The sequence below is a fragment of the Podarcis bocagei genome, assembly GCF_964188305.1.
Source record: "Podarcis bocagei genome assembly, chromosome: 7".
NCBI classification, from domain to species: domain Eukaryota; kingdom Metazoa; phylum Chordata; class Lepidosauria; order Squamata; family Lacertidae; genus Podarcis; species Podarcis bocagei.
In genome coordinates, this window is record NC_138132.1 from 31,234,152 (window position 1) to 31,258,951 (window position 24,800).

Sequence of the window (24,800 nt, forward strand, 5' to 3'; positions counted from 1 at the left end):
CATCTCTGTCCTCTAACAGAGGGAGATGACTGGGAAGGAATGGGAGGAGGCATCCAGAGGTGCGTGTTGCTGCTGTTGTTACTGCCACCCCCCCAGCAACCATTGCCTGAGGCAGATCACTTTGCTCTGCCTAACAGTAGGGCCAGTTCTGTACACGAGCCATGGGTTACTGCCAACCCCACCAACCCCAGATCATTTCTTTCCTTCCTCTTCCACAATGCATTGTGCTGCTTTATTGCATGTCCTAATTATCACCATGCGGTGGGTGTTTCCCCTTTTCACTGAGCACTTTGGAAAGGGGAGATCTCAAAACTAGGATGCCATCTCTGATGGCATGGTGGGTTGTGCTTCTCTTAACATCCCATCCAGCCCTGGGAAAATTGTGCAAAAAGAGCCCCCTGAAAATACAAGCCAGCCTTCCTTAACCTGGTGCCCTCCAGCTATTTTGGAGTACCTGTTGGCTGGGACTGATGGAAGTTGTAGCCTAAATCAGCTTGTGGGTACCAGGCTGATGTAAGCCTCTTGAAAGCCATTGAGTCATCTCATGCTTATTCCAAGCACATCACCTGTCCTAGATCAGCAGCGTCTGCCCTATTCTCTGTCCAAATAAGGACTGGGCATAGCCTGAATCAGGGCAGGAGCAAAAAGCCACCTGGCAATCGGATTACAATGCCCTAGCATGAATTACAGCTCCTAATTACCTTCTCAGCTCACCCTCCCTGCATACTTGATGTGACAGCTGATGTTTGAGTCTGCATCTGAGGCCATGTCGGCTCCGTCACCGGATGAGCCATCCCACCAATGTACTTGTTTCCACTGGAACCGTGTGACACTGGACTCAGCCATCTGCTTGCGCAAGCCGGCAAAGGAGACCCACCAACACAATGAATGACTGTCACTGGGTTCAGCTCAGGACTAGCTTTGAACAGGGGACATAGCTTGTACTGGCTGAAGGCTGCACACTGGGTTGTATTCAACTTAAGTTTCATACAGGCTAGACCCATGGGCATCAATGAACCTAGGTTAGTCATGTCCATTCATTTCACTGGGTCTACTCTGTGTATGACTAACAGTGGATACATCCCCCTAGCTCTATCTGCCGAAGTTTAAATTATGAAATACAGGCAGAGGGCATCTGCTTTGCATGCAGAAGGTCTGCGGTTCAACCCTCACTATCTCCAGGTAGGTCTGGGAATGCCCCTGGCCTGAAACCATAAAAATCTGCTGCTACTCAGTGTAGACGATACAGAGTTAAATGGACTAATGGTCTGATGGAGTAGAAGAAAGCTTGCTCTGCTCACCACCATGTAACACTTTTTTTGCCTCATTCAAGTTGCAGGTTGCAGTGATGGGAGCAAGGCAACTTGCAACATGAGCACTATGCCCCTGACTCCTGAATATTTTACACTCTCTCTCCCATGCACACATCTTCTGAGACTTCACCAGCCACTGTCTCCACTTTCAAGCTTAGCATTGCAGCCATAAGGTCTAGAAACTTATTTCACGGAAGATGGGAAAAAAGCTCAGTTCTGCGGCCACCTCAGCACTCTGTGCTCCTCCCCAGCTCATGGATCCAGCCATTCTGTTGGTGGGCTGTTTATTTTGCGGTCACGTTTTTTTCATTGACCCAGTGGAAAGATTGACCCAATGGAAAGATACCCTCTCATATTCAACTTAAGCCCATGCTTCTCGGCCAATGCAAGGTGAACAAGATGGCAACTGAGCGGGCAGGAACTGAGAAGATCAAGAGCCCCACTGCTGGTTCAGATCAAAGGGTGGGCACCTAGTCCAGCATCCTGGCTGCCACTGTGGCCAAGAAGATGCTTCTTGGAAGCATGCAGGCATGACATGAGGGCAATCACCTTCTCCTGCTGTTGTTCCCCCAGCTACTGGTATTCTGAGGAAATGCAGGGCTGTGAAGCTTGTGTAGTTAGTGCTGCCTTTGGGAGGTCAGAAACGGCTAAGCTATTTCATGCTGGTCTGGACTTCTGCCTCAAGCAGGACTTAGGATTTCCTCCTAAGGCACTGCAAGGAGAATGTGGATGGGGAGACATGACACTTGAACTCATGGACTTCCAATGAAGCTGAATATTGGAAGTCCTTCTTCACGCAGCACAGTTAAACTATGAAATTCTCTCCTGCAAGAGGTAGTGATGGCCCCCAACTTGGATGACCTTGAAAGAGTTTTAGACAAACCTACCGAGGATAAGGCTATCAATGGCTACTGGCCATGGTGGCTATGTTCTACCTCCGCTGCTGGAGACAGTATGCCTTTGAATACCAGCTGATGGGAATTGCAAGTGGAGCTGCCTTGCTCAGGTATGGCTTGCAGGCTTCCCACAAGCACCTGGTTGGCCACTGTGGGAATAGGGTGCTGGCCTAGATAGGTCTCTGGTCTGACCCAGCAGGGCTCAACCCAGGGCCTCCCTCCAACCCAAGCACCCTGGCTACTCAATCAATGGCCTTTGAGAGGCCTCCTCCATGCCTCCAGCCCCAAACCTTGAATTTGATTTGGGAGGGTGAGGCAAAGCTGGTAATGGCCGCTGGTGTTTTGCTAGGCCCTTTTTGTCGTGGTGAAATCAACTCATGTTGATTTCGCCATGAGGAATTGGATTCAAAAGTGCCAGTCTACGTTGATTTCCTCTGGCCTCCTTTTGGAAGGTTTTCTGTGGCATGGCAGTTCCAGTCTTGACATGTATTGGAAAATATCATCATGTCTCGTCCTGGAAGATAAAACAGCTGGAAGACCCTCAGGTGATAATCTCAAACAGGGATGGGCAACCTCTGGCTTTCCAGATGTTGGTGGACTACATCACCTCGGACCACTGGGTCAGGGGTGTCAACTTGAATGAAATATTGTGGGGGCCCAGGTAAGCCCTGCCCCACATAATTGATTGCATGACACAGTGCACGAACACCATTTGAATGGCAATGCCCATCATTTTTTGTGCGGCTCCAGCCCCCTCAAATATTTTATTCCAGCGGCCGAAGCCCCCACGGCCCCTAGGAGTTGGCTCCTATGCACTGGTCCATGCTGGCTAGAGCTGATGGTAGCTGAAGTCCAGCAACATCTGGCAGACCACAGGCTCCCCACCCCTGATCAGGTACAACCCCTTAATATGCACCAATTATTATGTTAGAAAACACAGCCACCCACACAGCCACACACCCTGAGTACAACCCTTTAACATGTGCCAATTCTTACATTAGAAAACACATGTACACACAAACACACGTGACAGAATGGTGGGATCACTGAGCTCCTGTATGGTACAGAGTGTTAGTCTAGGACCAGGAAGTCCTGGTTTTGAATCCTTGGTCAAGCATGAAGTTCACCTTAAAGCAGCTCATTGCATCTAAGCCCAATCTACTTCACAGGGTTGAAGAAAATGGGAGCACCTCAAAGCCACTCCTCCAGACCTGGTCTCTGATGTAGTCCTTCCCACATCATCCTGCTCCCCCACTGGGTTACTGCATTACCAGAGTAGTGTAGGAGAAGTCATGAGGGGTTGTCAACGATGCTGCTCTCACATCATAAGAATCATTATCATGATACAATATATCCTCTACCTTCCAAATCCCAAAGTGATGTTTTCTGTTCCTCTTCTAGAAAATGCCATCAACCGCTCTTAGCACCCCATAACCGCTCTTAGTAGCTTATTTTCGCTGTTTCTTCTTCTTACTCCTTGCTCTCAGTGGTGAGGGTGAATAATCACGCCATCTATTTTCATGTTGATGTCCTCTTAATTATATTTATATGTAAATTAGTCCTGTTACTCTTCCTTTCTCTAAGCCAATGGCTTTCAAAACTGTGTCCCAGGGAACTTGGGTGCGTGTCTGTGTGGATCTGTTGATGAGAAGACCAGGAAAGGTGGATAAGCTTTCCTGAAAGATCTTACCCACCACCATCCTTCTTTCCTTGCAAAGTGGAATTGTGGGAGAAATCTGGGCCTTTTCTAGGGCTTAGTCTAAGTTTACAGTGGGTAAGAGGGAGGCCAAACAGATTTAGCCAGTACCCCACGCGAACTAAATGTGCAGCTTAGATCACTTCCCAGAATCCTTTGGAATGAGCAAAGGTTCCAAAGCAGGCAAATAAACATGGAGGGTTCCCTGAAGGAAGGAAGCTTTAAAAGCACTGCTTTGAGCCAAACCTAGAACCTAGTTCCTTTATAATCCCCCCTATCGGACAATTTGGCTCCTAGAAGATCCTTCCTCATAGGTGTAGCTCTTCTCTGAATCTGGCTTTCATTATCCTCCTTGAGCTGTAAAACCCATAATTCTATACAAGACGACTCCCTGACATGCTGTGCAGAGTGGAATTATGACTTCCCGAGTCTTGGGAATTGTGCTCCTGCTGATGCAAGAGAATGAGTCATTGGTCATTTGAGTGGTATCACCACAGAAGAGTACAGCCAATGCTATTTTTTAAGAATCCCTCATCAGGAGCATCAGCTGCCAAGACTCAGGAAGTTATAGATGCACCACTCCTCACGGAACCACTTCCACCAAATGTTTGTCAACCAGCAGACCTTCAGCCAAGTTTCTGGGGCTGATGGATATGATGGTGGCCACCCATCCCTCTAGCTATCTCCCTTGCTTCATCCAACTTGTGTATTTGTGTGTATGTGTTGGTGGTGGGGGAGATCTTAGTATGTTTTGTGCGTGTAGGGTGTGGGGACTCAGGCTGCTGACACGGGACGGGACGGGGTCTCCTGAGGAGACGAGAAGGCTCTCGCCATCAGAAACACAGCTGTGGTCTTGGGCAGTTTCTGCCCTTCGGTTATATTTATAGAAGTACATATACATATAATATTTATAATATAAATATTGATGGGCCTCGAATCCGTGGATGCGGAGTGACGGGGTTGTTGATGGGGGCCCCGAGCCTGCAGGACAGTGAAAAAAGCTCATGGAAAGGGGGCAGGTTAAGGGGTTGTGGTGGTGGAAATGCCCACCAATGGGAGCAGGGGGCAAAGGTTATATAAGAAGAGAATCAGAGGAATAGAAGAGGGAAAGGTTCTGGTCTGGATGGACCAGAGGAGAGCAACTGGTGAAGGCTGGCAACCGCCACATCTTGCTATAAGAGCGATGTGCGAAGGAGGCCAGTTTTCACATCTGTCTGGCTTCAGGTCCATGGATTGCAGAAGTTCTTGTTAAAAAATTCAGGGATTACGATGAGGCCTAGAGTTGCCCTCCCTGGGGAAATGATGGGACACAGATCACAGTGGTGCTGTGTCTTCTGCACGTACAGGATGGTTAGAAAAGAGGCCCCTGCCCTCACAGTCTGGTCTGGGCCTCGGGGATGTAGATCTCAATGCTGTCTGCACTTTCGGTGGCTGAGCTCTGGCGGAAGGAGGCAGCCCTCTTGGCCGCCAGGAGCCTCTTGCGGGCCTCCTGCCTCTGCCGGTCCACAGAGTCCAGGGACCGGTCCTTCACTGGGTGCAGCCGGGAGCGTGGCGGCTTCTTTGGTATTGGCGGAGGCACCTTCTTTTCCTCCTGCAAAGAGAGGGAGGGAGAGCGGGAGAAGGAGGGAAGGCATTAGTGGGAAGGGAAGGACCCGTGACAGGCACAGCGCTGGGGTGGCGGCGGCAGAAATGGTGGAAAGTCCTTCCCTCCCTCGGCATGGGATATTTACAATGCAGTCGTGCCAACAATGCATGACTGCTAGATAGGCTCATGATGGGAGCTGAAGCTCACAGAGTTTTCCTGTAAGTTTGCTAGAGAGAACTCTGAGAGCCGCTTCCACTGGGCCCTGACATAGAATATCATCACCTGGCTGGGCATTTCCTCTTTGCTCTTTCACTTCATTCCAGCAATGTAGAACAGGCATAGGCAAACTCGGCCCTCCAGATGTTTTGGGACTACAATTCCCATCATCCCTGACCACTGGTCCTGTTAGCTAGGGGTGATGGGAGTTGTAATCCCAAACATCTGGAGGGCTGAGTTTGCCTATGCCTGATGTAGAACATACACCACTCAGAGTCCACCTTAAGCTAGACTTTGTAACTGAATTACCATTTTAAGCCTGCCTGAACAGAAGCAGCTGTATCTGTTACTCTTCATCAAGTATTCTGAGTGAGTAAATGCTTTTTAAAAAACCTTTTACAAGACTGTTGGTGTGATTATTGTTTTAAGGAGGAGAAAAGGCAGAAGTACCAGGAGAATCCAGTCTGCCTCAAAGCATCCTGGATTACTTAAACTAAAAGGCTAAAAGTAGCTTCCTTTTAAGCTGCAAAGGGATGCAGTCTGCTGAACTCACAAACGTGAGGAAGGAAGGATAATATCTAATAAATATGTCCTCTAGCATCTATATATACACATTCCTACACTCGCATCAGTATAATTCCCAGAGTCTGATAGTTTCAGTTTCTCTAGGTTTCTCTGATTCCTCATTTTTCTAGCTTTAAGTTCAGCTCTCATTTCCAGATCAGGTTGCGAAAATTTTTTCCAAGTTCTCTCCAGGTGTCCTTTATAGTGTTCATTCATGATAGTTTGTGTTCATGAGGGTATCAAAGACCCTCCAAGGTAGCAGTGATGCGGTAACCCTGGGGATGCATCGCAGAAAAACCAATAAAGGAGAACGATGTGTGGATAACCCAGCATAAACCCGCCACTCATGAAATATTATTGCATCAATGACACGCTGCAGAAAATGACTGCCCCAAATAGAGCTCCAGTCTGGAGTGTGTGTGAATGCAAGTATCTGCAGGAAGGGAACAAAACTGTTAAGAACGGCGTTTAAATAAACAAACCGGAAATAGCTTTTCAGCCCAGGCTGAAGCTGCTTCCTGCCTCTCAATTCACAGGGAATAAAGAGCTTTGTTGTTCTGCAGTTTTAATTTTAAAACAGAAAAAAAGAACAAAGGTTCATTAAAAATGCCCAATTATTTTGCTTCGACCAGCAATGCAGCTCTAGAGCCGCGGGGAGAGAGGAAAACAGCTGTGATGGCTTTATCTGATTCCCTCTCTGGAAATCTCACAGGCCACCTGAGATAAGGCACAGGGAGGGGTGCAGAACAGCAGTGAGCTCGGGTGAGAGGATGAGCACATCCTTGGCAAACGTCTCCAAGGAGGCCTGTAGAGGCTGGTAGGCCAAGATGGGGTTGGAAACAAGCCCTGCCCCCACTCCAACCCCTTCACTCTGCACAGGACACACAAAGAGGAGAGTGACATTGGGAGGGCTGCTGTGCCCCATCTCTTCTGAGTTAAAGGGGCAACACAGGGCATGCATTGGGTAATAAAAAGCATCCCTCCCCCGTTATCACTAATATGCACATACATATATGCAAACTTTACCCTAATATATGCACTTTTGTACACATTACTTAGCTGGAGAACTGCATTGCAATACTCAGAGAAGTGTGAATTTCAGAGGGTGGCTGCGTTTCAGTTTGCATATTGTTTCAAAAAGTGTGAATTAGAGAGGTGTGCCTTTAAATGCCAACAGTATTCGATTTCTCCCCCATCCCTAGTCCTAATCCTGGGCAACGTTTTACTATGGGGAAGCAATTCGGTCCTCCCTCTGAGCCTTCTGAATTCTAGTCAACTTGCTATCAGTCCACATGCACCTACTTGATGTAGAATTCCATTGGCCTGGGTGCAAGGTTATGTACTCATTTATACAGAACTTCCAGGGGCAAAGAACCCTGTTACAACATGCACTGGGAACCATCTGGTTCCCTGGTTGCCTTGCCCCCTTTTCCTCTCACCTTGGGCTCGATGGGTTTCCACCCATTGGCTTTGAGCTGGTGAAGTTCAGCAAACTTCATGCTGACATCCTCAATGGAGAGCTGCAGGAGGTCCCAGAATCCGGCCAGGTCCTGGAAAGTGGGCATGGGGAAAGCATTGGGGTCCTGCCAGGAAGGAGAAGGAAGGAAAGGAAAGAGACTGAGCTGGTGTCAAAGGCTCCCTCCTGTTAGGAGGCGGAGATAAATCTGGATGAGGACAAACAAGAAGGAAGGAATGGGGCAGGCGGTTGTCTGAATGTGGAATTGAGATACAAAGTCACACCTGTTTTCCCCAGGGTTCTGAGGTACACTTCACTTTTGCAGCATGAAAGGTTTGCATTTTGAGTAGATACAAATGGCTTGCACTCTGTTCACCTTATTGGCAGGAGACAAGCCAGAGCAAGAACTCATGCAGAAATGCCACAAGGCAGCATTCTCTGAGAATGGGTAACCCTGTCATGTCTCTTCCATTTGGAAAGGGACACAATCCTGCCCAACACACAGATATGGTAGAATCATCCACTTTCTGATGAGAAGGAGACAAAGCAAGGGCAGTGTTTCATTCAGAGACATAGCAGACCTTTGTGCCTACAAGAGTGCTTTTAACAAGCCTGTTGATTTATCTCTTGTAGCACACAAGTACTGAGCTGCTTTTCATGTAACTTCTGATTTTTTGAGGAAGTGTTGTTGGTGCCCCCTCCCCAGCCATTTGCAGTAGAATTACCCTGAGCCCTGAAAAGTACATAGAGCTGGAAGAGGAAGTGGGAAAGATAAGTCACTCTTCCAACTTCCTCCCTCAGCTCTATATACTTTTCAAGGAAGAAAAATAGGTAATGATGCTCACCACCTCAATGAGGTGAATGAGGGGCAGAGCTCAGAGGATTTGTAGGCACCAAGCCAAGACTGTAAGGGCACCATTCTGCCCATGGGCATCTCATTGGCAATCCCTGGCATACAGTGATACTACATCTTCAGGGAAGAGCTTGGCATGGTGATTTGCTGTTTTCAGCAGTAGCCTTTCATCCCTTGTAAAAATGTCATTCTCCCCCAAGAAAGGAGGCCAAACCACCCACAGGTGACATAAAAAAGTGACTTAATTTTAAAAGTGACAAAAGTTGGAGGACCTAACAACAACAACAACAAAATCTAGGCACACACAAGGAGATTCCCTGACCATGTTCTGCTGGCAGAGTCGGTAAAACTGCTGGACTTTCTGTGACATCAGAAGCTGGGCACTGCCCACCGCACTACGGATCTTCTCAAGGACTAGGGAGGCACACAAAGAAAATGAGAGGGTCAGTACCACATTGCTCCAGAGAACTCCCCATGCTGGAGAATTTCCATTGGTTACCAGAGTGTAACATTAACCATGTCTTTGCATTTAACATGCAGTTGTTTTTTCAATACAAAAAAAAATAAATGACATCAACTGATGACAATTGTCTGGATGGCGTCAGTCAGGCAGGGAGCCTCTATTCTCCTCTGCTGTGTTCTGGAGGAAGACCCCCTGCTCTGAAGTTGGTATTTGCATTGGGAGGAAATCCCCCAAATTTGGCGCTGATAGGGGATGACTTTATGCCCTGATTGTGGGCTCCCCCAAATCACCTGATTGGCTAATGTAGGGTACAGGATGCCAGACTACACAGATCTTTGGTGTCATCCAGTGGGGCTCTTCCTTTATCATTGTGACAACAAAATTATAATCATATAAATCTTACATTCCAATGAGGGATGGACAAACCTATCTATTTTGTTTCCCCCTCAGTTTCTCATTTTTCCAGTTTCAAGCTTCAGCTTGCTACATTTTCACATCAATTTGTAACAGTTTAAAAAAGTTCTCACAAACATTAACCAGCACTATAGTATACATTTATTCTAATATACCTAATTCTGTATGCAAATTAGCTTAATATACACGTTTCCCCATATTCGTTATTTTCATGAATGCATTTTTACGCATACTTCCCCCCAATGTGATTTGAGTTTTTTTTATACACTGCCTCCCAAAATTTAGCGAAATGTGAATTTTGAAAGATAGTTGTTTCATTCTGTCTATTGTTTTAGGGAAGCGCAAATTAGGTAGGTCTGCATTAAAATGTCAACCGGACCAAATTTATCCCACATCCCGAATTCCAATAGACATTTCCACAACACTCCCCCATCAAATAAAGCAAGCTAGCATTTCTCCCTGACATGGTAGCTTCCTTCTTTCCTTCCTTCCTTCCTTCCTTCCTTCCTTCCTTCCTTCCTTCCTTCCTTTCTTTCTTTCTTTCTTTCTTTCTTTCTTTCCATGGAAGAACAATTTACAGTCCAAAGAATGCTGCAGTCCAGCAACAGATTCTTCACATGGACCCACAATTGTATAGCTTGGTTCCCAACCCAACTATATCTGCCAGACTGTACCAGCTTGTAAAAGGAAGCTGGCAGCCCCAGATGGGATCCCCCAACCCACAGCACCCGGCGGAGACTCACTCTCTTCCGGCAGATCATAATCTTCAGCCTCCAGTTCCATCTGCTGGCACCAGCCTTCCATCTTCTCCACCTCCGCCTGCAGCAGCTTAATGAACCACTCGCCGTCCCGGTGGCAGGGCGATGCTCGGCCAGAATCAGGCAGGCTACGCGACCCCCTGTCCATCCAGGAATCCTGGCGCGGCACTTCCACGGTGTCATACTGCATCTGGTAGTCTTCCCGGTAGGCCCACTGCCCTTGCGTGTGCACCGTCTTGTACACCGAGTATTGCCGCGTGGACTCCGGCTCCGAGGAATGCCTCTGGAAGGAGCGCCCAAACTGAAGGGCCTTGTCCTCTGTCGCCACCGTCAGCCCCGCCAAACCCTCCAGCTCCAGGTCAGCCTGCACGCCGGCCGTCACACTGTTGGACCGCTTGAACCGAGCACGCCTGCAATAGGGAGGAGAGAGGGTTAGGTCGCTTGCAAGGGCTGCAAAAACCAGCCAGCTTGGATTTGCAAGCACTAGGTCCTGGGTTTGATCCCCAGTGGCATTTCAAGGTAGGACTGGGAAAGGCAGTCTGCCTGAAACCCTGTAGAGTTTCAGTATCAATGGACAGCTGCTGGCCAGTGTCAACAATGCTCAGCTAGATGGACCAATGGTATGAATCCAGTATAAAGTGGTATCCTATGTTCTTACAGGTATGAATCCTGGAAGTTGTGCTATACAAACAGGCAGCCCTGTTTAGGGAAGCTTTTAATGTTTGATGGATTACTGTATTTTAATATTTGTTGGAAGCTGCCCAGAGTGGCTAGGGAAGCCCAGCCAGATGGGTGGGGTATAAATAATAAATTATTATTATTATTATTATTATTACTATACCAAGTCAACCTGCTGGTCCATATTGCTCGGTATCTATGAAGAAGGTCTGGAGGCTGCATCTGCTGCCAGGTGGTTATATGGGACAGTGGGAAGGACCCTATTATGTTCATCTTTCTAACTTTGCATTGGCTGCCTATTAGCTACCAGGCCCAGTTAAAGATGAGTGCTGGTGTGTAAGGCCTTATATGGCTTTGGACCCAAGTACATAAAGGAGTGCCTCCTCTGTGCTTTAAGATCTTCTGGGAAGCGGCATGGGGTGGGGCCTACTTGATGGTGGCTCTCCATTTATGGAACTACTGCATTGCTGTAGTTGTTATTGTTTCAGCTTCATTTGAAAATGTACTTATTTCACCAGGCATTTAGTGGCTGGCTGTAGACGTTAACGGAATGATTTGCTTGTTTGGCTGCTCTGTGTTGTGTGTGTGCAATTCATTTGTTGTAATCTTAAATGCTCTTTTGTGGTGGTACTCATATACCGTATTTTTCGCACCATAGGACGCACTTTTTCCCTCCTAAAAAGCAAGGGAAAATGTGTGTGCGTCCTATGGAGCGAATGCAGGCTTTCGCTGAAGCCTGGAGAGTGAGAGGGGTCGGTGCGCACCGACTCCTCTCGCTCTCCAGGCTTCAGGAAGCTATCTGCTAGCAGAGGGAGACCCAGCTCTCCCACCGCTAGCGGAGCGCTGCATTAATCCCGAAGCTTGGGGCGTGCGGAGCTGAGCGCGCCCCAAGCTTCTGGGTGCCGGCAAGGTCTCCGCTAGCCCTGGGAGAGCCCCGCGACGTCGCGCGGCTCTCCCAGGGCTAGCGGACCACTGCGCTAATCCCGAAGCTTGGGGCGTGCGGAGCTCAGCACGCCCCAAGCTTCTGGGTGCCGGCAAGGTCTCCGCTAGCCCTGGGAGAGCCCCGCGACGTCGCACGGCTCTCCCAGGGCTAGCGGACCACTGCGCTAATCCCGAAGCTTGGGGCGTGCGGAGCTCAGCGCGCCCTAAGCTTCTGGGTGCTGGCAAGGTCTCCGCTAGCCCTGGGAGAGCCCCGCGACGTCGCGGGGCTCTCCCAGGGCTAGCGGAGACCTTGCCGGCGCCCAGAAGCTTGGGGCACGCTGAGCTCCGCACGCCCCAAGCTTCGGGATTAGCGCTCCGCTAGCCGTGTCTAGGCTGCGGATAGCAGCCTGCTTCCCGGAGCGTCGGGCACCCTGAAAGCAGAGCTCCCGGCGCTTTGGGAACACATCCGCAGCATGGGGACCCTTGCAGGAGCTCCCCGCAAGCTTCCCCACGCTGCGGATAGCAGCCTGCCGCCCGGCGGGTGGGGCACCCTGAAGCAGAGCGCCCCTCGCGCCAGGCATACATCCGCAGCGTGGGGAGCCCTGCAGCAGTTCCCCACAAGGCTCCCCAAGCTGCGGATAGCAGCCTGCCGCCCGGCGGGTAGGGCGCCCTGAAGCAGAGCGCCCCGCGCGCTAGGCAGACATCAGCCAGCCCCACAAGCTCGGGGGACAGCAGGGAGGCGCAGCGCCACTATCCCGCTGTTCCTCGACCTGGTTCGGTTTCCCTGACCTGCTTTTGGGGGGGAAATAAAGGGAAAATTTTTTTCCTTTATTTCCCCCCAAAAAAACTAGGCGCGTCCTATGGTCCGGTGCGTCCAATCGTGCGAAAAATACGGTACTTGCATGCTTTTATTCTTAACTGTCATGGGCCATGATTGAAGGAAGGGCGGGATCCTGCTTGCAGGTTTTCCACAGGCATCTGGTTGTCCACTGTGAAAACAGGATGCTGGACAAGATGGGCCATGGGCCTGATCCAGCAGGCTCTTTTTATATTTTTATGTTCTTAACCAGCGAGGCTTAATTTGCGCCAGGGCTCAGCCCTGGAATACATTTCCAAGAGAAACAGAAGAGCCTCACTGTCTATGTGTAAGTTTGCATGTTCCTCCTGCACCACGGAATACCCAAAGCATTCAGAGGCAGGGCTTTCCCATGTGTGAGATGGGGGCTTGAGAGATGCTTGAACCCTGGCTCCTCTCCTTACAGAAAGGAAGCGTTAGGGATGAGGGAGAGAACTCAGAAACTGACAAGCCGCCACTGAGCAGCATCATGCCTGCGTGGTTCTATCGCTCCCTCCTTCCTGTTCACTGGCCTGTTTCTATGACAACCAGCGCTGGATGGATGCTGAAGGACTAGAGGGAGGGAGGGAGGGAGCACACAGAGCAGAGGACGTGCCAGCCAGTCCCTGACTGAATGAAGATATGGGACAGCTACATGGTGATCACCTCACATGCTCTTTGATTCAAGTGTCCGCGCAGTGAACTGGAGGGAAATAAATGGGGGAAGCAAGATGCTGGACATCTCAGAGAGTCCAGAGTGCATGTTTGAGGAGTGCATGCACACACCTCAAAAGGCTTCCCTTTACTAAGTCAGACCATTGGTCCATCTAGTTCAGCACTGTCTACACTGACTGGCAGGAGCTCTGCATGGTTTTGGGCAAGGTTGCCTCCCAGCCCTACCTGGAGATGCTGAAGATGCTCCTCCACTGAGCTACAACCCTTTCCATCAGGGGGATATTCCCACAGCCCTACCTGGAGTCACCAGGGATTGAACTTGGCTGATGCTCCATTACAGGCTTCCTCAACCTTGGCCCTCCAGATGTTTTTGGCCTACAACCCCCATGATCCCTAGCTAGCAGGACCAGTGGTCAGGGATGATGGGAATTGTAGTTGCAAAACATCTGCAGGGCCAAGGTCGAGGAAGCCTGCTCTATTACTACTACGGCCCTTTTCCAGACAATTAAGCTGGAGTCAAGTTTTTGGCCCATCTGGTCCAATATTTCAAATGCAAAGTGGCAGTGGCTCTCCAGGGTTTCAGGCAGGAGAATTTCCCAGCCCTGAACCAGGGATCTTCTGCATGCAAAGCATGTGATCTATAACTGAGCTATAGTCCTTCTTCCCCTGATGGCTTCTAGTTCAGTGTTGTCTATATCAGGCGTGGAGAACCTGTATCCCCCTGATGTTGTTGGACTCCAAATCCCATCAGTCCCAGCTAGTGCAGCCAATGGTGGAGAATGATGGAGGCTTCCCCAATAATTTGTAGTGAGCCCCTCACCCCACAAGCCCCATTATTGGGTAAGTCTATAGCTCAGTGGTAGAGCAAGGTAGAGCTTTGCATGCAGAAGGTCGCAGGTTCAATCTTGAGGATCTCCAGGTAGGGCTGGAAAAGACTCTGCCTGAAGCTCTGGAGAGCCACTGCTAGCCAGTGTGGACAATATTGACCTAAATGGACTCAATGTGAGTCAGCATCTTATGTTTCTATTATAAGAACTTAGCTACCAAGACTTCCAAGTCCATGGATGGCCCTCTTCGGGGGTTTTGAGCCCAGGAAGCTTTTCTGTTGAGAAACTGTGCTTCTCTGTGATCAGCCACACACTTCCATGGGCTCAGCTAAGTTGTCTGAGAAAGATCTCAGCAAGAAAAGCCCCAAAGAGTTCCCACCTGCTGCTGTTGAGAGCATTGGGCTAAATCAGGGGTGGGGACATCTGTGGCCTTCCAGATTTTTTGGGGCTCCAACTCTCATCACTGTCACATAGCAGAGCCAGAGATTAGGCATGATAAGAGCTGTAGCCCATAAACATCTGGAGGACCACAGCTCACCTGGGCTAGATGAGCTGCTGGCCTGATTCTGTATCTACATACAGCTACCGTGCGCTTAGAATTTAAGTCCAAACAGCCCACATTCTGAGCCTGGGAAAGCTGAATTCTGTGACCCAAATATTTTAAGCACAGCTGCATAATTGTTTCATTTTGTGCACATTTTACTCATCTCCTGCAAGTCTCAGTCTCTCTCTCTCTCTCTCTCTCTCTCTCTCTCTCTCTCTCTCTCTCTGTAAGATTGCTTCCCCCTCCTTCCAAGTGAAGGCTGAGATTCTTAGAATGCAGACACAGTATACCTATAAGGTGCATTTGAGGCACATTTCCCCCTCAAAGAATTCTGGGTACCATTGCTTACCCCTCACAGAGTTGCAATTCCCAGAAACTCTTAAGAAACTGCCATACAGTGGTACCTTGCTTTGCAACTGCTTTGGATTACAACCACGTCAAACCAGGAAGTGCATGTCCCTTTTTTTTGGATTACAACCCATTTTTTTTTATTACAACCCATTTTTTTGGGGGGGAGGCCCCATTGGTGAAAGCACGCCTTGGGTGACAACCTGTTTTGTTTTACAACTGGACCTCCGGAACGGATTATGGTTGTAAACCAAGGTACCACTGTACCCTGAATTCTTTGAGGGGGGGAAATGCGCTATGAATGTGCTTTAAAGGTATAGTGCGTATGTAGACTTTGGCCTCATTTACACCATCCAGCTTAAGCACTATGCTTCCCCTTTAAACCGCCATGGCTTCCCCCAAAGAATTATGGGAGCTGTAGGTTGTTAAAAGTGCCCTTGTTGCACTCCTAGCACTATAGTCATCAGAGTGGTTTCATAGTCCATCCCTCTTTTCAGGGGACTTTGAGAATTGTTGCTCTGTGAGGGGACCAGTCATCTCATAACAACTCTCAGCACTCTTAAGAAACTATACTTCCCAGGGAAGCCATCACTGTTCGAAGTGGTACCATGGTGCTTTAAAGGTGTAGTTTGTACACAGTATGCTTAAATCCAGCACCTATTTCTATGCTCTGTGGCTTTTTCTACCCTCCAGAACAGCAGCATACGTTGAGCTCTGAGTATAAAGCCTTTCATCCTGCTTAATATTCCCCTTCGGTTCTAGCTGGGAACATGTAGCATTTGAGTGTTTTACAAAAGCGGATGGCTTGGTGACAGGGGATGTCCCGGGTCACCTATTCCATCACCGCCAGCCTTGTGTGGGCATTTGCTTCTGCCTGGCACCTCTGTGTCTTGATACCCCTTTGTTTCATGAGCTGGGAGGGCAATCCAGCTGCCCTGAGCAGCCAGCATCCGTAGCTCCACGAGGTTCTCTTGCTCGATTCTCTGGTCCAGGCTTGTGCCGTGAATATTGATTTGGGGGCAAGGGCGCATGGGGACAGCTGTGCCCAGATTGCAAAAGCTGCTCCTCCTGGTGGGAATGCAAAGGACCAAGAGGGATGTTTTGCCAGCTGTACCTTTTATCTTCTTCTACTTGCACCCCGATGGAGTGGAACTCTCTGCGGCTCCTGCTTTCTGTGTCTGAATCGGATATGGTTTCCACCTTTGGGAAAGAGAAAGAAATGAGGATGAGGGAGAAGCAAAGAGGAGGAAAGATAAACAGAGAGGAAAAGGGAAATCCAGAAGTGGTATCACTTATGGTGAATTGATAAGTGGCAGAAGCAAGAGATAACAGGGAAGGGGGGACTGATAAGTAGAGGAAAGAAAAATAATGAAGGAGATGGAGACAAGTGCGAGAAAGATTCAAAATGATCAAAATGAATTGAGAACAAAGTAAGGAGAGGGAGAAAGGGAAAGATGAATAGTTAAGTGTATTGAAGTACAGAAGGGAAGCATCAGAGAACGATTCATAGCTGTGTGGGAGGGAGAGGGAGCTGTGAGGAAAGAGCACTTGCAAAACAGGCGGGGGGCATTTTGAATTCCCATCACCAGATGCAAACGGAAATCCAGATAAACCATGTGAGTGGAGAGCAGAGATCAAGTACTCAGGAGCCCTGTCCTCCCCTTTCATCCCTCCTTCCCCCGGGGATGCTGAACCTCATTCAAAGGCACAGGCCTGATGATCGCCAAGACGCTCCTGCAAGCCGGGTGGAAGAGAGGAGAAAGGTCACCCCCACACTCCAGGAGGGAGCAGCTGGTAGGGAATTATTTTGCTCCTTTGGCCCAAGTGGAAAACTCCACAGCAACAGTGGGTAAAGTGCTGGGCTGTACCCAATATTAACCCTACTCAGAGTAGATCCATTGAATCTAAGGCACATGACTAGAAAAGCTGGCAATCCTGGCTTTATGAAAGGAAAAAGCTTTATCTGCTAGATTTCTGCATGCCAAGTAGTTAAAGTCACAGGAGTAGAGCTGGTAACACTGGTGCCTTGTGGAAGGCAGGGAAGCCAATGGTACGTGGAGGCAGAGCCATTGATAAACGGGGCCAACTCAGTCTAGTTTCATCCTCTACTGAGTTCCACAAGGGCAACACCAAGATGGAGGAGGTGGAAGATGACAGCCAGGGCCCCCATAACCCATTGACTGGCTGAGGTCAGCCTGAGGTCAGCAGGGTAGTGCGCCATTTGCCCTAATGGATCTGCCTCCAACTGGCTGGTAAAGATAATGGTGGAAATTCTTGATGGCCTCTATTTGCCTTCCATGCAGTCGAATGAACCCCTACTAGAGCAGAAATTATAAATGTTGCATTTTAATTTCTAAAGTTTGCATTTCTGAAGTATTGGTTTCCTCTACGGGACGTGATGCCTTGTAAGAGTACCTTTGGAAAATGGTAGCTGTGGCTTAATTGAATCATTTTGCATCAGCTTCTCATGCTTCGTTAAGAGCCAAAGCCCCCACTCCCAACATTTTGACCTTGTCAAACAAGCAACTGCGCACCATGAAGTCGGATCAGACACTTCCTTTCCGCCAGCTTGCCCCCTCGGCTGAACCTCTCGGATACACTTGTCTGAACTTAATTTAACCTCCCTCCACAACACCTGTGCTGATTCTTACTGACAAGGGACAGGCCTGCTAACGAAGTAGGAACAAATGGCAAGCAAAGGAAATGCAAATTTAGGAGACTAATAAAAATTAAAACTAGCAAAAGGGGAGAACATGAACCAGGTGCCTGCCTTGGAGCTCTTTTTCATTAGAAGTTTGAAGTCATCGCCAAAAATTGGAATCTTTGCTTACTGAAACCATGAAACGTCACAAACCATTGGGATTTTCCACATCTGGTCAGAAATGGCTTGAATTTCACCCTACGGGCATTTTCTGTAGCCAGTGTAAGCTAAGATGAAAGTCCTCATTTCACACTCCCTTGTTCGTAAGATAAACAATGCCACCTTTTGAAAAGGACAGTCTACCCAACTCTCTCTATGCTCAGGAGGATGGAACCAGTGAACATGAATTCCAGAACTGTCTACATTGCTCCTTTGAGCTCTGGCTTCCCCTATGGAGGAGTATCATTAGATCCTCAATTTGTAACAGATCAGGGTGCATGGGCATTTTGTGGAAATGGAAACAAAAGGGGTTTGTTAATTTCATTCCGAATTGGAACCTGTCAAGAAACGAATGCCAGAGGAATGGATGAGTTCTGATAACCATATATTCATTTGCTTCTACGTATCCCTCGTTTGCTTTGTTTTCCCCCTTCATAGCTGGAATAGGTCAGATGGAGATTTTCAGGGGGCATGAAGAAAAGAGCAGTTTTTAGTTAAATCTATTTTTAGGCAAAGCCCTGGATGCCAATTGTTGGAATAAATCCAATAGTGTCTTTAAAGCTCTAGAGACTAGTGGACAAACTCAGCGACATCTCTGAGCCTTGGGAAAAAAGAGCCATGCAGCCTCAGAGTTTCTCTAAGTAACCTCAGAGTAAGCTTCCTAATCTAGTCTAAGACAGAAGGAAAGGCTGTTCCAGATTCTACCTCCTTTCCGGCTACCTGAGGTTCCCTTGACTTCTTTAGCTTATCAAAGGGACAAGGAATCTCTGGTCCAGGCAGCCTTCCAGGCTTCTCTGTCTTGCCTCTGGGACTCTGCCTCTGGGACTGGCCCTGCTTGGCATCCTCCTTGAGTCTTGTCTGGCTAGAACCCTGGTGATGCTTCTTGCTTGCCTGGATGGAGGATAAAGAAGGATGTGAAGTGTGTGTAGAAACTAACCTGCGGTACAAAGGTAATATTTACATGCATTTCTCCACTCACTTTTGCTTCTGGCCCCACCCACCACTGCCATGTGGCCCTCTAAAGGTTGTCCATGGGGTAAAAAAGATTCTCCCTCCCTGCTGATACTCAAATTTCTGAGACTTCACCCAATTTTTCCTTCCAAGTACCTCCAGCATATAAAGCATTACTACTACAACTACTGCTGCTGCTGCTGCTACAGTTGAAAACAACTTACAATCTCAAAAATAAGGTGAACAATTCAGGGATGATCAAGGTTTTATTCTGGTTAGACCTGGCATTTAGCAACACCACCACCACCAAGCAGGGGGCTGGCTGACTAGCACCCACAGACTTTGAAATGCAACCAGTGAAACAGAGGGGGCAAGGGCTTTAATGTCACCTCTGAATCTCCCCTACCAACCACCACAGGGATGGCAGTCTCATTCCTAACCCCTTTCCAACTCCAGCCCAGATGCATAATGAGCCTGACCTGCGCTCAAAAATACAAACACGCAGCAGAGGTCTGAACCCTTTGAGGCAAACAATAGGGCTGTCCAATGTAGCACTAAGTAACTTGCTCCATTAGTGCAATGATTTATGTGTGCCCAACAGAACTCTCCTCTCTCCACATGCCACCCCTTAATCTGTTTGTGAGTTGGTTCCCCCAACCCTCCAGGACAGATTTAGGGAGGGCTTGGGGCACTTAAAGGGGGAGGACAGGGGGGAAAGTTCCATTGTGCAACTGTAAATACTTAATGGAACGAGTACATTGGACAGCGCCCAAAGTGCCTACAAATTCACAACTGATTCACTGCAAAGGGAAATAACAGATGGGAAGAACGAAAACCGAAGACCCCATGCACAAATGGAAAACAAAACAAACGTGGCTCGAATGATCAACACAACCGATAAATTTTAAAAATGAATGGAGCAGCAAAGAAAATCGAAGCAAAGCAGCTGAGGAACATTGTCCTGTGATCTTACATTCTCTTGCTTTGCTCGCAAGGTATTTCTTTATTGGTTATGTATTTTTAAAATGTCTAATCCAGGCTGCATCCAAACACATCCCAGGGTAGTATGCAACAGGATCAACCATCACAGCATACGATAAAAGCCAAACATAAACTGCCATGAAACCAAAGAACACACACAACATAAAGCAGCATAGAACAATAAAACTAACCACCCAATGGCTGGGCAAAGGAGCTGAGAATGCGGTTCTGCCACCAATGTTGAAATAAGGTCTGTCTACCAGTCCAGCTGGCTTCTGTATGTGGAATGTATGTGAGGGGCACTATCTTGTCCTTCTCTTAGGGATGGATGGATCTGCCAGTTTTGATTCCTCTCAGATTCTCATTTTTCCAGTCCTAAGTTCAGTTATCCACATTATTGCACCAATTTGCAATTTGTTCTTCAAAGTCTTCATCAAAATTCATCAACATTTTAGGGCAGATTTCTCACCATGTACACAGCTTTGTATGCACTTCCTCCATGACAGACACATTTTGCAAGCAATTTCTCCATGTATAATGCATTTTATATATTATTTTCTCTTCTGGTTGCCACCCTTCTGTCTTGAGAGACAATGGAGTGTGCCTCCTCTCTGGGATGCAAGCCTGGGCAATGTGAATGGTGGTCCTAGGCTACCCAGACAACAGGAACCCACAATGCATTTTATTATTTGTACACATTATTTGGTTGGAAAACCTGCACCACAAAATCTGAAAAAAGTGTACATTTTGAAGGATAGCTATGTTTTGGTTCATGTATTGTTTCGGAAAGTTAAAATTAAGTAGGTTTGTATTAAAATCTGAACAGAACCAAATTTTTCCTCCATCCCTACTTTCCCCATAGAGTCCACTAGCAGAAGAAGTTAAAATATAAGAAACCAATAAACCAATGTCTTGGGCCAGCCCTGCATACAACCTACTCTTCAGTAGAATGAACAGCCACTGAATTCTACACAAACCAAAAACAAAAGTCAAGGTATAAAATGAGCTGTCTTTTAAATCACAAGGTATATATATCACTGTAATTTAGGTGTGTTCAGTACCTCCTGATGGTGCCACAGGTGTTTCCACTTTAGCAAACTTCTTCAGTGGATTAGAGCGATACCATCTTTTGAACTGGGTAAGGGGTGTGAAATATTTGCTGATGTATGTATGGACAATATTAACATCAACAGAGTATCTGGTTCATACAGTATGCAGCTCCAGAAATATATTTGAGCTTTAGGATATAATCTATGTTCATGTAAAAATTACACTTTTGTGTATTATGTGATATAATCTTTTATGAGAGAACTGTTTCTATTAAAGACTGATGGTGGACCTTTTGATGGTGGAATACTTTAAAAAAGAAAACAGTGATATATATACCTCATAGGTTGGTTATAAAAGACACTTAATTTGAAACTTTGACTTTTGGGTTTTTGCGCATGCCTTTAGTAGTCAGGGAGAGGTTTCCTTCTGGGTTTGTTTTCACTCACTAAATTGTGCCCCCCCAGCCCAAACCTCCCTGCAATCCTGGGCCCACCCTGAACCTACCTGAACTCCAATAGATGGGCGCCATTTCCTCTGACGAGCCAAACTTCTCAGCTCCTCCCTCCCTGGAATCGTCCTGATGATGAGGGTGGGGGGGTTGGGGGCAGTCCTGGGTTGGATTGAAGGCAAGTCCAGGGACATGGCAGTGATCTTGGTGCTTTCTAGGCTCTCTGTGGAGTTGCAGCGCTTGGCGGCCTCTTTGGACCATGATGGACTTCTTTTGACTTCCCTGGGCAGGAAGCTGTCATGGGCGGACTCAGAGCTGCTTTGCGTCGTCACCGAAATGAGGGGCTTGGCTTTCATTCCTGAAGGGAGGGGAGGGGGAGCTTTCCTGTAACTAAAGGCTACATGGAGGGGTGGGGTGGAGAGACAGAGATAGGGAAGGAAAGCAAAATGTGTCAATAAGAAGGGAGCTCTCTACTCATACAGGCACCTATTGGACAGGGCTCATGGTGCTATACGTGGTGAGGCAATGGGGACGAGGAAGGGCCATAGCTCAGTGCCAAACTGATTTGCATGCAGAACCTGGAGAGCTCCAGCCAATCAGCACAGAAAGTACTGAACTAGATGGACCAATGGTCTGACTCAGTATAAGGCAGCCTCCATGTCCTTCAAGCTCCCCCATCCCCCCCACTGTTTGCCTTGTTTTGGAAGTGTTTCACACACACACATTTCGTTTTCATTGGCCTAGGAGTGAGAAGACTCACTGTGCTCGCTTCGGCAGCACATATACTAAAAAAGAGAAGACTCGCAGAGGTATTTGCTAGCTATGGGGTTTCCCCACCTTCCTTTCCTATACCAATTTGTGAGCCATTTTGAATTAATTTAGCAAGGAAATTGGGACAGGCATGTTTAAACAGATAAAATATACAAACATTGCACAGTATCTCTGAGACTGGGTCACATCAGACCAGAACAGGTTTGGGGCAGGAGCTCAGAGTCAACCTTAGCTATCTTCAGGTTGGGCTGGGAAAAGTCTTCTCTGAAAGCTTTGAGAGAGCCTCTGCCTGTCAGTGTAGAACAGGGAGAGCCACTGAAGTGCCTTCCAGATGTTATCGGACTCCAACTCGCTTCAACCTCAGCTCACACAGGAGTTGGAATTCAGCCACATCTGGAGGGGAGGGCACCACATTGAATAACCCGTGTGAAGATGATGAACCAACTTCCTGTTTTTGGCGAGGGGGTGCAGATGCTGGTTAAATCCCAGCATCTCCAGGTAGAGCTGGGAAAGAATCTGCCTCTGAAACCCTAACAGCCAGGGCAGACTGCACTGAGCTGGGTGGGCCAGGAGTCTGACCTGGTTCAAATCAGCTTCCGAAGTCCTGTGTTGGTACTTACAGGTGCTTGGCTTGAGAATGCTGCTGGTGAGGGGCTGGCCAGGCTGGTGGGTGGTGGTTGCCATGGTAAAGAGAGAGAGGCAGTCATCGTCCTGGGAGCAGCCAGCTTGGATGGCTCTCAGGTAGCTATGGCTGCGCATGCGGAAGCAACCAGGCAGGTCTAAGGCCTCGACAGCCTGCGACTCCACCTCTCCGAAGACAGACTCACACACGGCCTCAAACTGGTGGTTCAACTCATCGTTAATCTGAGGAAAGGGGAAGAAGATGGAGGGGCATGGAAGGCCGTGAATGGAGCTAAGACCTATGGTGCCAGGATTAGGGATGTGCAAATCTGTCCAATTTCTCTTTCCCCCCAGTCTTAAATTCAGTTTCAGTGTCTGCTTGCAGAAATGGCTGGTGCATCTGTACAGGAGACCTGAGCAAGCATTGCAATTTGGCAAAGGAAGGCTCAGAGGCATGAGATGGGCTAGGTGTGGGGAGGCAGGGATAACCCACAGATTGTGGAGAAGGTGTGTGTGTGTGTGTGTGCATGTGCTATGCACCAGAACACAGAGGAGCAGCAAAGAAGTCCTAGCCCCAACTCAACCCAACTGGTGCTGCTGGTATGAAATTGAACGTGACTGTTTTGAGCTCAGACTTAAGCCAGGCAGAGAGGGGGTGTGGGGAATCCCTCCAAACATCTCTGTCTGGCCCTCAGAACACTCACCAGGCCACACCCCTCACTGTCCCTGCTTCACATCCCAAGTGCTTTTGAATGGCTGGAATGCACCTTGAACTCTGATTAATGGCTTTTGCTTGCCCGGCTGGAGAATACATGGAGGGATGTATGCGTGGTATCTAATTAATGTGTTCCGTCAGTGCAAGGACTTAAGTTTGCACAGCTTAACTTCCCTCCCCCATGTGTGCCATACATTCCACAAATTTGCTCCAGAGGGTTGGCGAAACCCCCTGAACAGATTTAGGGAACAAATGAGGGAAGGAGGGGGGAAGAGCCATTCCATTGTGCTAGCTTAAATCCTGGTGGAATGACTTACTTAGCACCACTTTAGATACAATTCTGTGAGTGTGAGTGAGCATTAATTTCAAGCTACACAAAGGAGGAATATTCTCCCCCCCTTTTTTATAAAAAAATATCTGATTAGAGGATCTCCTGGAGGAATGACATTTGCTCTCCAGTGTAATACTCCAGGTTCTCTACAAGACAAAGATATGCAAGCAAATTCATTTTTTTATATAACTCATTATTTCCCCACAAAATCCCATCCTCCTCTGCACCCACACTTCTGGAAGGGATTCCACTTGGGGATTCAGGTGGACACTTGATATTTCAAACTGACTGATTGTGGTGGCATTGAAATATTGACAGTCCACTTAAACCCCACTAAAGAAGGTGCCCCACATTTGAAGACACATGGCCTAATTTACACAGATATCAGTTTCCCCTCCACTCTCCAATTCTTGTACCCCAGGGTAGGAAACCTGTGGCTCTCCAGGTGATGCTGTACTCCAGCTCACACCATGCCTCATTATTGGACATGCTGGCTGGGGCTGATGATATTTGGATTTGAGCATCATCTGGAGGGTCAACACCCTTAAGGTGGCTTTCAAATTCAGATGTTTGAAAAATCCAGTATGGTGAAGTGCAGCCTTGCTCAGTCTGGTGCCTTCCAGATTTTCACATCCAGTTCCCACCATTCCTGAACACTAGCCAGGGCCAGCTGGAGTTGATGGGAGCCAGAGTCCTGTGGCAGGAAGGCCATAGATTCCCCATCCGTCTCTACCCAGTCCCCTTCCTGTAAGGCAAGAGCTAAAGAACAAATCACCTCACCTGCCCAGTGGTAAAGGAACGTCCATACCCTTGTCCCCGTGGCCGGATTCGGGGTGACGTGCAGCAGCTGGGACAGTTACAGATATATGAGTCAGAATAGTGCCTACTTGCAAACCTAATGAGAGACATGGGGAAGAAAGGTTTCTGAACAAAACCCAAAACATGACATGATCAGAGCAGATGGAAAATGACTCAGGGCTGGCTGGGTCAGCAAGCTCCCTGCCCTTATCTTATCAGATAGGGATGGGGA

The 24,800-nt window shown here is 48.1% G+C and overlaps 1 protein-coding gene across 3 annotated transcripts in view; it reads right to left on the reverse strand.

The window, feature by feature from the left end:
• Positions 1–2,402: 2,402 nt before the first annotated feature.
• The window catches only part of DLGAP3 (DLG associated protein 3), a 178,694-nt gene continuing 156,296 nt past the window's right edge, over positions 2,403–24,800 (reverse strand). For 2 of the 3 annotated variants that reach the window (XM_081200018.1, XM_081200017.1), the window contains 8 exons: positions 24,551–24,665; positions 22,724–22,967; positions 21,389–21,729; positions 16,157–16,242; positions 10,200–10,624; positions 8,902–8,993; positions 7,710–7,853; positions 2,403–5,496 (listed from right to left, as the gene is read on the reverse strand). In XM_081200018.1, the coding sequence (XP_081056144.1) occupies positions 5,278–5,496; positions 7,710–7,853; positions 8,902–8,993; positions 10,200–10,624; positions 16,157–16,242; positions 21,389–21,729; positions 22,724–22,967; positions 24,551–24,665 (1,666 nt within the window). In that variant the 3' untranslated portion in view covers positions 2,403–5,277. The remainder of the gene's footprint in view (positions 5,497–7,709; positions 7,854–8,901; positions 8,994–10,199; positions 10,625–16,156; positions 16,243–21,388; positions 21,730–22,723; positions 22,968–24,550; positions 24,666–24,800) is intronic. The other variant, XM_081200019.1, reaches the window with a different exon arrangement.